Here is a 14,329-nt window from a genome sequence, read left to right as displayed (position 1 = left end):
CTCATTTTGGTTCCTTGGATGTGTGATTACCTTTGACTGTGTGTTGCTCGTTCCCACTGAAAGGTTGTTTTCATGAATTCCCTAAGATGAAAGCCTTTTTCCTTCGGAGAAGGTTTGCTTTTGGTTCTGCTAATACTTAGGGGAGCTACCAGTTTGGTGCCACTTGAAATACACTGCTTATGTATTCTTGGATCACTCTAGTGATGGGCATTTGGACTGAATCCATGAAAGGAACCAGCCCACGGTTACAGTGTCTCAAGGATGTGTTTCTTCCCCCTCTCCCAATTCTCCTTAGCACCAAGACAACTCTTTTTGCAGTCCCTAGCATTGGGGTGAGGTGGTAGGTTTGCTTTCAGGAAGTCCCCTTTTAGGGCCTCCAACTCCTGTTGGTAGGACTTCCATTAAATCAGCGACATTGATGGTCCAGGCTTTGGCTTCTGGATCCTTCTAGGGCTCTGAAGTTCACTCAAACCCAGCTCTGTTCCTCTGCTGAGTTTAGTCTGGACCAGCATACATCCTCTGAGCAAAACTGGGCCATTTGCCTGTCTGGTTTCTTGCTATCTCTTGGTTTGGGGGGTTTATATTCCTTATTGTCATCAATTTCATATCTTTTTAAAAGCTCTTGTCTATTTTTAATATTTCAACTCTCATTTCTAGTAGTTGTCTGTAGTGCGAAGTTTCATCATCCAAATAACCTAGCCTGCCATTAGCAGAAAGCAGAACTCTTTTTTCCCTTGGAAGTATATTGTGAATCTTTTCCACACCATCATGTATTCTCTACATCATTTTAAATAGCTGCATAGTATTCTACTGTAAGGACATAACCTAATACTAATACTGCATATTCAGTCATTTCCTGCTTTTAGTCAGAGAGTGGAGTTGTTGAGGAACGGGCATGTAGATGGCTAAGTCTTCTGAGATGCATTGCCAAAAATGCCCCACAGAAAAATTGTGCCCTAGTGCCACTCCACCTTGCAGAGTATAAGTCTAGGACCATTTAAAATGCACTGTTTATGTTTTCAACTGGAAACCTGGATCCAGTGATTTAAATGGGAAAGTTTAAAGCCTGAGCTTGAAATCAACATGGTAGGGGAGTTTCAGAGCAACCCAAAGTCAAATAAGTCAGTGCCAGAGTTTCCCTACAATGAACAGGGCGAGGAGAAGATAGTGACTCTGCCCCAGTCTGTAGGCAATGAGTCAGTACTGGCCAAGGTCAGCCAATGCAGAAGAGTAGAGTGCTATCAGGTAGTGAAGCTGCAAGGGAGTTTCAAGAAACACCGACCACTAACTGCATGGCTTCAACACTCTTGCATCAAAGGGTAAAAATGAGTCATGCTCTCTTATAATGCAATTGAAATGGACATTCTGGTTTAAAAATGAGCAGAGGCATCAAAAAAAAAACTATTAGTTCTAAATGAATTTGGTGAAGTTGCAGGGTACAAGATTAATATACAGAAATCTGTTGCTTTTCTATACTCTAATAATGAAAGAGAAAGCAAGAAGACAATCTCAGTTAAAATCACAGCAAAAATAATAAAATACCTAGGAATAAACTTAACCAAGGAGGTGAAAGGCCTATACTCTGAAAACTATAAAATACTGATGAAACAAAATTGAAAGTGATACAAAGAGATGGAAAGATATTTCACATTCATGGCTTGGAAGAGTTAGTATGGTTAAAACGTCCATACTTCCCAAAGAAATCTACAGATTTAATGTAATCCCTATGAAAATACCCATGACATTTTTCATATAACTAGAACAAATAATCTTAAAATTTATACGGAACCACAGAAGACCCTGAATAGCCAAAGCAATCTTGAGATAAAAGAACGAAGCTGGAATTATGACTCTCCCTGACTTCAGACTATACTACAAAGCTGTAGTGAGCAAAACAGCATGGTACTGGCACAAAAACAGACACATAGATTAATGGAACAGAATAGAGATCCCAGAAGCAAACCCACGCACTTACGGTCAGTTAAGCTATGACAAAGGAGGCAAGAATATACAATGGGGAAAAGACTGTCTCGTCAGTAAGTGCTGCTGGGAAAACTGGGCAGCTACATCTGAAAGAATGAAATTAGAACATTTTCCCACATCATATACAAAAATAAGCTCAATGGATTAAAGACCTAAATGTAAGACCAGAAACCATAAAACTTCTAGAACAAAACATAGGCAGAACATTCTCTGACATAAATTGCTGCAATATTTTTTTGGATATGTCTCCTGAGGCAAAGGAAACTAAAGCAAAAATAAACAAATGGGACCTAATTAAATTTAAAAGCTTTTGCACAGCAAAGGAAACCATCAACAAAATGAAAAGACAACCTACTAAGTGGGAGAAAATATTTGCAAATGATATAACCAATAAGGAAGGTGTTAGTATATAAAATAGATAAACAGTTCACACAACGCAATATAAAAAAAAAAAAAAACCCAAAACCAAGACAATTAAAAATGGTAGAAGACCTGAATAGACATTTTTCCAAAGAAGACATACAGATGGCCAGCAGACACATGAAAAGATGTTCAACATTGCTAATGATCAGAGAAATGCAAATAAAAATGAACAAATGATACGAGCTAGCAATTCAAAAAGAGATATACCAGTTGCTAAAAAACATCAAGTGATGCTTGGCTTCCACTAATTATTAAATAATTACAAAAGAACAAAAGCAGGTAGACACAATTTTTTGCCTGTCAGATGATCAACAATTTAAGTTGGATGATACCCATTATATTGGCAAAGGGAGTACAGAAAGAGATATTCTCATGCATACAAATTGTTGCAAGTATTTTGGAGGGTGGTTTGACGATTCTTGTTCATATTTTAAATGCACATAGGGACCATTCCACTGTGAGGACTTTACCCTAAAAATGGTCTTTTTAAAAAATATATTAATTTTATTTATTTAATTTCTTTATTTTTTTGGCTGCGTCAGGTCTTAGTTGCAGCATGCGGGATCTTTCACTGCTGCGTGTGGGCTTCTCTAGTTGTGGTATGTCGTCTTCTCTCTAGTTGTGGCGTGGGTTTTTTTTTCCTCTCTCTAGTTGTGGCACACCGGCTCCAGGCACACCTGGGCTCTATAGTTTGTGGCACACAGGCTCTCTCCTTGAGGCACGCAAGCTCAATAGTTCCTACAAATAGTCTTATGAAAGTACAGTGAGATATTTATATAAAATACTGCAGCATTGTTCATAAATTTATCTAACTAGAGGGCTAGTTATATAATGCTACAACCATACAATGCTGTGCTACCATTAAAAATAATGAGGTATATCTATCTGTGTTGGTATGGCAACACCTCCAAGATATATTATTAAATGAAAAAAGGAACAGACCAATATTTACAGCATAATCCCATTTGTAAAAATAAAAATAAATATATATACGATGTTAAATGCATACTTGTTTTCTCGGGTGATACTTAAGCAATCATTAACAGTGGTTTCCATTAAGGAAGCAGAGGTTAGGTAGGGGGCAAAGAGACTTACCTTTAATTTTTTTTTCTTTCTATAGATTTGACTTGTTTTCAGTGTGCAAGTAATAGTCTTTTCATTCATGTTCATTTGTAGAAATCAAAAAATTTTCCAACTAATATTTTTGCTATTATTTCTTTTCATTTTCCATTTTAAAACTTATTCACTTCCTAGGCTAGAGACATTTCAATGAAAAGCACAATTAAACAAAATTTAAAATTGCCTCAAACTTCTGTCTAGGTTAGCTTCAGCATTGTCTTAGAAGATGAAACTTATGTGAAAAGATACAAATGTGGTGATTCTGCCCACCCCTCCCCACCTCCCAATATCTGTTTTAGGTCAAAAGGAGGTAGGCAGGTTGGAATGGCACCTCTATTAACTCAGAGAATGAATCCAAGGATCCATTTCAATGTGTTCAAAAGACATCCTTGAACAGCTGATTGGGAGATGACGGTTGAGAAAATCTAACCGGTTCATTGGTTTTTGTTAGCTGTGTTCATAGCTGTGATCAAGTATCTCTGAAGACATGGTTATTTGCAAAGTGCTCCATGGTAAAATAATGGCTGAAAGAATGAATTTTCAACAGGATGGTTTTTCATTGAGCAAGGTGTCAACAGAGAGAAATTTTGTGCCTAGGAGGGGGCTGGCAGGTAATACTTCAGGGAACCGAAGACTTAAGTGTTAGAATAATGAAGAGCAAAGCATAGATAAGATGGAACAATTCATCATGCAATTAAATGAAAACAAAAATGGTGCTCATGGGCTTCCCTGGTGGCGCAGTGGTTGAGAGTCCGCCTGCCGATGCAGGGGACACGGGTTCGTGCCCCGGTCCGGGAGGATCCCACATGCCGCGGAGCGGCTGGGCCCATGAGCCATGGCCGCTGAGCCTGCGCGTCTGGAGCCTGTGCTCCGCAACGGGAGAGGCCACAACAGTGAGAGGCCCCCGTACCTCAAAAAAAAAGAAAAAAAAAATGGTGCTCAAAGTTGGCTCATTTAGGAGGTATTATTTGAGGATGAACTCTCATAGAGCAACTGCAAGGCAGAGCAGTGATTGTCACAAGTAAATTTGTGAAGAGAATGGTAAATGAAAGTGAATCTGAAAGACGGATACAGAAGACATCTCAGGGACTGGGACTCACATAGTTTCTGGAGCCGATGAAAATTACAGGATGCTGGTAAGAAGAACATCATTGGTACCATTAGGCAGGCATCTTTTTGAGAGAGTCCAATGCTGTCTATTTCTCAGACCATAAAGATGTCTGGGTGGTGAGTCACTGATACTTCCACGTGAAGCAAGAGACCATTTCTCAAAGAAGACACACTGGATGAAATTTCCACTAGTAGTACCTAAAAATATTGTACCTGACAGTCTTTTGGCTGCATTCATCTTATGAGTATCCTGATAGGATTTCTAATGGACTGAAAAATCCACCGTAGAAGAGACTGTCTCTCTGCCCGTTGTGAAACATTGCAAACTACCTGGGTGGCTCCACTATCCTTGGGTCTGTGGATATCAGCCCTGAGGTAAGGGAAATAAGGGAGTGTCAGGAACTGGTAAGCACAGAGAGTGGGATGTGTGAAGGAAGGGAGGGAGGGAAGGGAAGAGAATGAGAAGCCAGGGGAAGACTGACCGGACCTCCAGAACTTCCTATGTTCAAGGAGCTGGCAGGGAAGAGTTATATTACCGAATCCTGGGAAGAATCCTTCTCCAAATGGAAGGATTCTACAGTGTTCCTCCTTCTTAGAATCCCTCTCTTGACTCCCTCAAGGAAGTCTTACCTTCCTTAAAACCCCACTCAAATCTCACTGTCTTTACCATCTTTAGATCCCCCAGTTGGATTTATTTATTTAATTATTTCCCCCAGCTTTATTGAGGTATAATTGACAAATAAAACCGAATATATTTAAGGTGTACAACATGATGATTTGTTTTATATATATGTATGTATGTATATATATATACACACACACACACACATATTGTGAAATGATTACCACGGTCAAGTTAATTAGCACATCCATCACCTCACACAGTTACCATTTTGTGTGTGGGTGTGTGTGTGTGATAAGAGCACATAAGAATGGGGACTTCCCTGGCAGTCCAGTGATTAAGACTCCACACTTCTACTGTGTGGGTTCGATCCCTGGTTGTGGAACTAACATCCCACATGCCATGCAACGCAGCCAAATGATTAAAAGAAAAACAAGAAAACAAAGCCATAAAGCACATAAGATCTGTCTTAGCAATTTTCAAGTATACAATACAGTATTATTAGCTGTAGTCACCATGCTGTACATTCTATCTCCAGAACTTATTCATCTTATAATAAAGTTTGTACCTTTTGACCAACATCTCCCCATTTCCACCACCTGCCAGTCTGGGAACCACAATTGTACTCTCTGTTTCTATGAGTACAACCCTTTTAGATTGCACATATAAGTGTTACAAAATGGTATTTGTCTTTCTCTGGCTTATTCAACTTGGCATAATGTTCTCCGGGTTCATCCATGTTGTTGCAAATGGTAGGCTTTCCTTCTTTTTTATGGCCGAACAACATTCCAATATAGTATACGCATTAAGGGAATATATATCATATTTTCATTATCCATTCATCCATGGATGGGCGCCTAGGTTATTTCCATAGCTCGGTTATTGTGAATAATGCTGCAGTGAACATGAGACTGCAGGTATCTCTTCCAAATACTGATTTTGTTTCCTTCAGATATATACCCAGAAGTGGGATTGCTAGATCATATGGTAGTTCTGTTTTTATTTTTTGAGGAACCTCCATACTGTTTTCCATAATGGCTATACAATTTTATATTCCCACCAAAGTGCACAAGGGTTCCCTTTTCTCCACATCCTCACCAACACTAGTTATTTCTTGTCTTTTTGATAATAGCCATTCTAACTGATGTGAGGTGATATCTCATTGTGGTTTTGATTTTCATTTCCCTGATGATTAGTGATGTTGAGCACCTTTCCATGTACTTGTTGGTCATTTGTACGTCTTCTATGGAAAAATGTCTCTTCAGGTCTTTTGCCCATTTTTAAATTTGATTACTTGTCTTTTTGCTATTGAGTTGTATGAGTTCCTTATATATTTTGGATGTTAACACCTTATCAGATATATGGTTTGCAAATATTTTCTCCCATTCCTTAGGTTGTCTTTGCATTTTATTGATTGTTTCCTTGGCTATACTTTGATGTAGTCCCACTTGTTTATTTTTGCTTTTGTTTCCTGTACTTTTGGTGTCATATCTAAAAAAATCATTGCCGAGACCAATGTCAAGGAGAGTTTTCTATATGTTTTCTTTTAGGTGTTTTATCATTTCATATGTTATGTTTAAGTATTCAATCATTTTGAGTTAGTATTTGTGCATGAAATAGGGTTTAGTTTTGTTCTCTTGCATGTGGATATCCAGTCTCCCCAGTACCATTTATTGAAGGGACTATCCTTTCCCTATTGTGTATTCTTGGTGCCCTTGTCAAAGATTAGTTGACTGTTTCTGTGTGGATTTATTTCTGGGCTCTCTATTTTGTTCCATTAGTCTATGTGTCTGTTTTTAGTCTGGTATCATACTGTTTTGATTACTGTAGCTCTGCAATATAGTTTGAAATCAGGAAGTGTGATCCCTCCAGCTTTGTTCTTCTTTCTCAAGATTGCTTTGACTATCTGGGGCTGTTTGTGGTTCCATACTGAATTTAGGATTGTTTCTTCTATATCTTTGAAAAAATGCTACTGGGATTTTGATAGGGATTGCACTGAATCTGTAGATTGCTTTGGATAATATGGATATTTTAACAATATTAATTCTTCTAATCCATAAACATGGGATATCTTTCCATTTATTTGTGTCTTCTTCAGTTTCTTTCATCAGTGTCTTATAGTTTTCAGTGTACAGATCTTCCATCTCCTTAGTTAAATTTATTCCTAAGTATTTTATGTTTTGATGCTATTTATTGTAAGTGAGACTGTTTTCTTAATTTCTTTTTCAGATACTTCATTGTTAGTGTATAGGAACTCAACTGATTTTTGTATGTTGTTTTTGTATCCTGCAACTTTACTGAATTTCCTTATTAGTTCAAACAGTTTTTTGGTGGAGTCTTTAGAGTTTTTTATATATAAGATTATGTCATTTGCAAACAGGGACAGTTTTACTTCTTCCTTTCCAATTTGGTTGCCTTTTATTTCTTCTTCTTGCCTAATTACTCTGGCTAGGACTTCCAGTACTATGTTGAATAGGAATGGAGACATAGGCACCCTTGTCCTGTTCCTGACCTTAGAGGAAAAGCTTTTAGCTTTTCACCATTGAGTATGTGATGTTAGCTGTTGGTCACCCAGTTGGGTTAATCTCTCCCTATCCCCGACATCTCCAATCTTTTTTTTAGTGTCGATTATAGTGTTTTATATTAGCATTGTTTATGTATTATGAGAACACTCCTGTATTCCCCACCATACCTAGCACAGTTCTTTACCAACAGAGCAGGCTCACTAATTGGTGATCAGTTGGGTTTGTTGAATCTAGTACATTTAAAATATGATTAATTGTACAGCACTTTTCTCCATACCACTGTAGGCATACTGTCATAATATTCACCATGAAAAGTGAATAGCTGTTGAGTGTTTTGAAACTCTACCTTTGAAAGTGTACCTTTTCCACTCTCAAAATAGAAAATAAATTATATAATGTTGTATGGTAATAAAATAAAGGATTATGAATGATAGATAATAAAGTGAGTTTGAGACCTGTATTAATCTATTATTGGTGTCCTTGTCCATTCTGTGTAGTCAGTTCAGCTTTCGCCAGGACAATACGAGCTAATTCCTGCACCAGTTCCCAAGCATGCTTCCAGGTAATTATATACTTATTAAATTGCTTTTACTAATTTCACTCATGCCTTTCTATTTACATGCTTAACCACCAACACTAATGACTTTTTTTTTTTTTTTGGCTGCGTTGGGTCTTCGTTGCTGTGCATGGGCTTCTCATTGCTGTGGCTTCTCTTGTGGAGCCTGGGCTCTAGGCGCATGGGCTCAGTAGTTGTGGTGCGTGGGCTCTAGGGCACACGGGCTTCAATAGTTGTGGTGCTCAGGCTTAGTTGCTCTGCGGCATGTGTGATATTCCAGGACCAGGGATCTAACCTGTGTCCCCTGCACTGGCAGATGGATTCTTAACCACTGCACCACCAGGGAAGTCCCAACACTAATGACTTTTAAACCTCATTTATGCCCATCATATTAGATTAGCATTTTAAAAAATATTTATTATTTATTTATTTGGTTGCGCTGGGTCTTAGTTGCGGCTTGCCGGCTCCTCAGTTGCAGCACATGGGCTCCTTAGTTGCGGCAGTAGGCTCCTTAGTTGTGACTGGCGAGCTCGTTAGTTGTAACACGTGGGCTCCTTGTTGTGGTATGTGAACTCTTAGTTGTGGCATGCATGTGGGATCTAGTTCCCTGACCAGGGATCGAACCTGGGACCCCTGCACTGGGAGCACAGAGTCCTATCCACTGTGCCACCAGGGAAGTCCCCAGATTAGCATTTTAAAATATTTAATGAGAGACAGGGAATATGTTAAAGATCCTCACATTAAAAAAAAATAAATTTAGAAGATCATCTTTTTTTGTTTTTTTAATATAGGAGCTTTGTATTTCGTTCTACAGTTCAAAGGTTTCCAACAGGCTGCTTCACTCCTGTAAGTATGTTGGTAGACAATTAACTCATGATGAATTTGATGTTTAAAATATGCCATGATTCCTTTTTTTTTTTTTTTTTGCGGTACGCGGGCCTCTCACTGTTGTGGCCTCTCCTGTTGCGGAGCCCAGGCTCCGGACGCGCAGGCTCAGCAGCCATGGCTCAAGGGCCCAGCCGCTCCGCGGCATGTGGGATCTTCCCGAACCGGGGCACGAACCCATATCCCCTGCATCGGCAGGCGGACTCTCAACCACTGCGCCACCAGGGAAGCCGGAATTAAATACTTTTGAGACTATAAAACCAGGAGAAAATATATTAGCATATATCTAATTTTAGGATAAGGCTGATTTCTGAGATAACAGCAGTGGATGAATTGCAAAGGAAAAGAAGTCTTAGATTTGATTACATAGCATTTTGAATTTTTTGTACATCAGGGAACAAACTGTAAACAAAGTTATTAATAGGCAAATGTGAATTAGGAAAAGTATTTTCAACATACATGGCAGATAAATGGTTAATGGCCTTATCTGAAATTCTCTTGATGATTTATAGGAAAAACACCAATAGAAAAGTAAAACAGATGAAGGCAGTGAATAGACAATTCATAAAATAAGAAATTCAGATATCCAGTAAAGGTGAAAAAATTTTTATTTCACTAATACTTAAGTGTGAGAAACTAAAAAGCTAATTGAAAACCTCTGTATGTGGGTGGTGTGGTGGGCTAAATAATAGACCACAAAGATGTTCCCACGTCCTAATGCCCAGAACCTATAAATGTTACCAGATGGCAAAAACTTTGCAGATGTGAGTATGTTAGGCATCTTGAGGTGGAAAAATTATCCCGGATTATCCAGTGGGCCCTAAATGCAATCACAAATGTCCTTATAAAACAGAGGCAGAGGGAAATTTAAGAAAGGAGGAGAAAGCAATGTGACCAGGGAGGTGGAGATTTGAGTGATGCGGCCAAAAGCCAAGGAAGGCGGCACCACCAGAAGCTGGAAGAGGAAGGGAATGGATTCTAACAGCCTCCAGAGGGACCACAGGCCTCTCGACACCTTGATTTTAGCTCAGTGACATTGATTTGGGACTTCTGGCCTCTAGGACTATGAGAGAGTAAAATTCTGTTGTTTTAAGCCACCAACTTTCTGGTAATTTGTTATAGCAGCCACAGGAAACTAATACAGGTGGGGATTATTTCCAGGTGGATTTCACAGTAGACTGATACGATGAGGACTGGCTTTTCCTCTCTGTAGCTCATAAATGTTTGTATCTGTTAGGCTTTCTCTTTTGAACTTCTCAGTTGCTTCAGAATGACTCCTCAGCCTCCTGCCTAGGCTATCAGCTGGTTGCCAGTGTTCTGGTTACTGAGTGGGGGAACGGGCTGTGCTGGGGTGGTGGTGTCTCACCATTCATTGTGCAGAAGTTCTCTCTCTCTTTTTTAATTGAAGTATAGTTGATTTACAATATTTTGTTAGTTTCAGGTATACAGCAAAGTGATTCTGTTTTATATATATATATATATATATATATATATATATTTTTTTTTTTTTTTCAGATTATTTTCAGTTACAGGCTATTACAAGATATTGCGTATAGTCCCTGTGCTATACAGTAAATCCTTGTTGCTTATCTGTTTTATGTGTAGTAGTTTATATCTATTAATCCCATACTCCTACTTTATCCTCCCCTCCACCTATGGTAACCATAAGTTTGTTTTCTATGTCTATTCCTGTTTTGTATATAGATTCCCTTGCATTATTTTTAAGATTCTACATGTGAGTGATATCATATGGTATTTGTCTTTCTCTTTCTGACTTCACTTAGTATGATAATCTCTAGGTCCATCCATGTTGCTGCACATGGCAATATTTCATTCTTTTTTATGGCTGAGTAATATTCCATTGTATATATACATACCACATCTACTTTGTCCATTCATCTGTTGATGGGCATTTGAGTTGTCTCCATGTTTGCCTGTTGTAAATAGTGCTGCTATGAAAATTGGGGTGCATGTATCTTTTCAAATTAGAGTTTTCATGTTTTCCAGGTATGTGCTCAGAGATGAGGTTGCTGGATGGTATGGTAACTCTATTTTTAGTTTTTTAAGGAACCTCCATACTGTTCTCCATAGTGGCTGCACAAATTTACATTCCTACCAACGGTGTAGGAGGATTCCCTTTTCTCCACATCCTCTCCAGCATTTGTTATTTGTAGACTTTTTAAAAAAAATTTTATTTATTTATTTATGGCTGTGTTGGTCTTCGTTTCTGTGCGAGGACTTTCTCTCGTTGTGGCAAGCGGGGGCCACTCTTCATCGCGGTGCGTGGGCCTCTCACCGTCGCAGCCTCTCCTTTTGCAGAGCACAGGCTCCAGGCGTGTAGGCTCAGTAATTGTGGCTCATGGGCCCAGTTGCTCCGCAGCATGTGGGATCCTCCCAGACCAGGGCTTGAACCCGTGTCCCCTGCATTAGCAGGCAGACTCCCAACCACTGTGCCACCAGGGAAGCCCTATTTGTAGACTTTTTGATCATGGTCATTCCTACCAGTGTGAGGTGATACCTCATTGTAGTTTTGATTTGCAGCGATGCTGAACATCTTTTCATGTGCCTGTTGGCATGTGCCTGCCTATGTCTAGAAGTTCTCTTAATTCCTGTTTTCAGTAAAAGCCCCTGTCCTAACAGTGCCTGGGGCTCCTGGGTCCAGATCTCTGGCTCAGTCTCCCTGGAAATGAAAACCTCCGTCTCCTACAGGGATGAGGGAAGGGTAGCTACCTGACTGCTGGGAGTAGGTAGGTAGGGACCTGGGGAAAAGACACTCAGTCAATCTTCCTGCTTTCAGCCTTACCCTCACCTCCACCTCACAGGTGTCTAAAGCCTGAAATTTCTGAGCTGTTCTTGGATTCTGTGGAGCAAATCAGCCTGCTTCTCATCAGCAGGCCCTCTCCACACACTGGGCTTTAGCATTCTCCACGCTGCTACCTCAGGGACCACTCCTCCACACCGTTTCACATCTTCCCCAAACACATGATCTCTGTTGGCTGTTGTCTCTTCGCTTGGTTGTGTGTGTGTGTGTACAGGTGTATATGTCTGGGGGGAGATAGTTGTGCCTTTTTTATTTGATCGGGGAGGAATGGAGATAAATGCATGTGTTCAGTTCGCTTTGGCAGCAAGTAGTCAAGACATCAGTTTTTTTTCCCCCCACTGGCTGATACTGTATTTCCTTTGAAATGCATGCGTTAAATGAATGCCATGAGTTAATAATGATTTATTTACTACTAGTAGACGGACTCAGTTAAAATTAATTTGGTTTTAGTTCAGGTTAGGCATCCTGAAGGATGAGCAGCCTGGTACGTGAAATAGCACAAAGCAGTTGATTCTGACAGCTTTTGCCTTTGTTCTCGTTGCTTTACGGAGGAGAAGTTTTTCGGACATCCTTATTCTGCCGTTTTCATTGATGTCACCTCATTCATCCCATTTTATAAATAAAAGTGATTCACAATTTGAAGCATCTTGTGCTTCAACCAAATGAAAAGAATACTTTCATGGAAAATGTTCCAAGACAAAGAAATAGCTCAGGGATGTGATTCATTTCTGTCCTAAACACACACTCCCGGAGCAGACTTGCGGGTTTGTTAGATCCACAAACTTGTAAACGGCACAGAGCAAATGGCTTTGATCCCAACGGTAGGAGATGGTGGCACGCAGTGTGAGTGTGGTGAAGAAATGATGCTTGCTAGGAGGACATCATCCCAGACCTTCCGGAGATAAATGCATTAATCCTTAGGCCTTTATCTGGAAACTGATTTGATCACTTTTATCATTCAGTTTCCTTGTTCTAGATATTAACGTCATAGTCATAGAACTGTCAAGGACTCTTAGAACTAGAAGAAACTTAACTGTTCTGCTGGGGTCAGTTTTGATGATGGTGGTGACCATCATTCACTGGTTTTCTGGTGCCAGGCACAGTGCCCAGTGACTGACATACCCCATATCATTTCATCCTTACTGCAGTGTGGGGAGGGTGCTATTTATCATCTCTCTTTGATAGTTTAGGAAATGGAAGGCAGTGGCCCAAGGTAGAGCCAGGACTTAGACCCAGTCTATGGTGACTCAGAACCTGAGCTGCACCGTGAGTGAGCTTGACCAAGTGACTTGCTTAATGTCTTTAGATGTGTAGAGCTGATCTGGGGTCAAATCCAAGTGGCAGACATTGTACCGTCTCTGGAGTCACGACTCCCCACTGATGACTGAGGCTTATTCATGGGGCCGGGTTGGCCTGCTTGACCCCGTTTGCAGTGGGATGAGTTCTGTCTCCTGCGAGGCCCACATGCCAGCCCGCCTACTGGGCCTTGATCATTGAAGATCCTTACGATGGAGGGCCGCAGCTTAGGCTCCCGCTGAGAGCCTTGCTACACTGGCTTTTCTTTTCTTTTTTTAACTTTTTATTTTAATAAATAAATTTATTTATTTATTTAATATTTTGGCTGCGTTGGGTCTCCATTGCTGCGCGCGGGCTTTCCCTAGTTGCAGGGAGCGGGGGCTACTCTTCGTTGCGGTGCGCGGGCTTCTCAATGCGGTGGCTTCTCTTGTTGTGGAGCACGGGCTCTAGGCACGTGGGCTTCAGTAGTTGTGGCTCGCGGGCTCTAGAGCGCAGGCTCAGTAGTTGTGGCGCACGGGCTTAGTTGCTCCGCCGCACGTGGGATCTTCCTGGACCAGGGCTCAAACCCGCGTCCCCTGCATCGGCAGGCGGATTCTTAACCACTGCGCCACCAGGGAAGCCCTAAAAAATTTTTTATTGAAGTATAGTTTATTTACTATGTTGTATTAGTTTCTGGGGTACAGCAAAGTGATTCAGTTATACGTACACACATATATATACATATATATATTTTTCAGATTGTTTTCCATTGTAGGTTATTATAAGATATTGAGTATAGTTTTCTGTGCTATACAGTAGGTTCTTATTGGTTATCTATTTTATATATCTATTTTATAGTGTATATATGTTAATCCTAAATTCCTAAAGGACATTTTCAAACATGTAAAACTTCATAAGAATTATGAAGATACCCTTTTTTATTTTTTTAAATAAAAAAGATACCCTTTTTTATTTTTTTAAATAAAAAAGATACCCTTTTTTATTTTTTA

At 39.9% G+C, this 14,329-nt stretch overlaps 1 protein-coding gene across 1 annotated transcript in view; it reads left to right on the top strand.

The window, feature by feature from the left end:
• STPG4 (sperm-tail PG-rich repeat containing 4) overlaps positions 1-14,329 on the top strand; it is a gene marked incomplete at its 5' end in the record, with an annotated part of 42,134 nt that overhangs the window by 8,107 nt on the left and 19,698 nt on the right. Inside the window, 2 exons of the mRNA XM_082672744.1 lie at positions 8,280-8,344; positions 9,130-9,184. Of these exons, the coding sequence (XP_082528870.1) occupies positions 8,280-8,344; positions 9,130-9,184 (120 nt within the window). The remainder of the gene's footprint in view (positions 1-8,279; positions 8,345-9,129; positions 9,185-14,329) is intronic.

The sequence above is a fragment of the Grampus griseus genome, assembly GCF_964374135.1.
Source record: "Grampus griseus genome assembly, chromosome: 15".
Taxonomy (NCBI): domain Eukaryota; kingdom Metazoa; phylum Chordata; class Mammalia; order Artiodactyla; family Delphinidae; genus Grampus; species Grampus griseus.
Note: the sequence above shows the minus strand (reverse complement) of the source record. Positions and strands in the feature narration are given on the sequence as shown.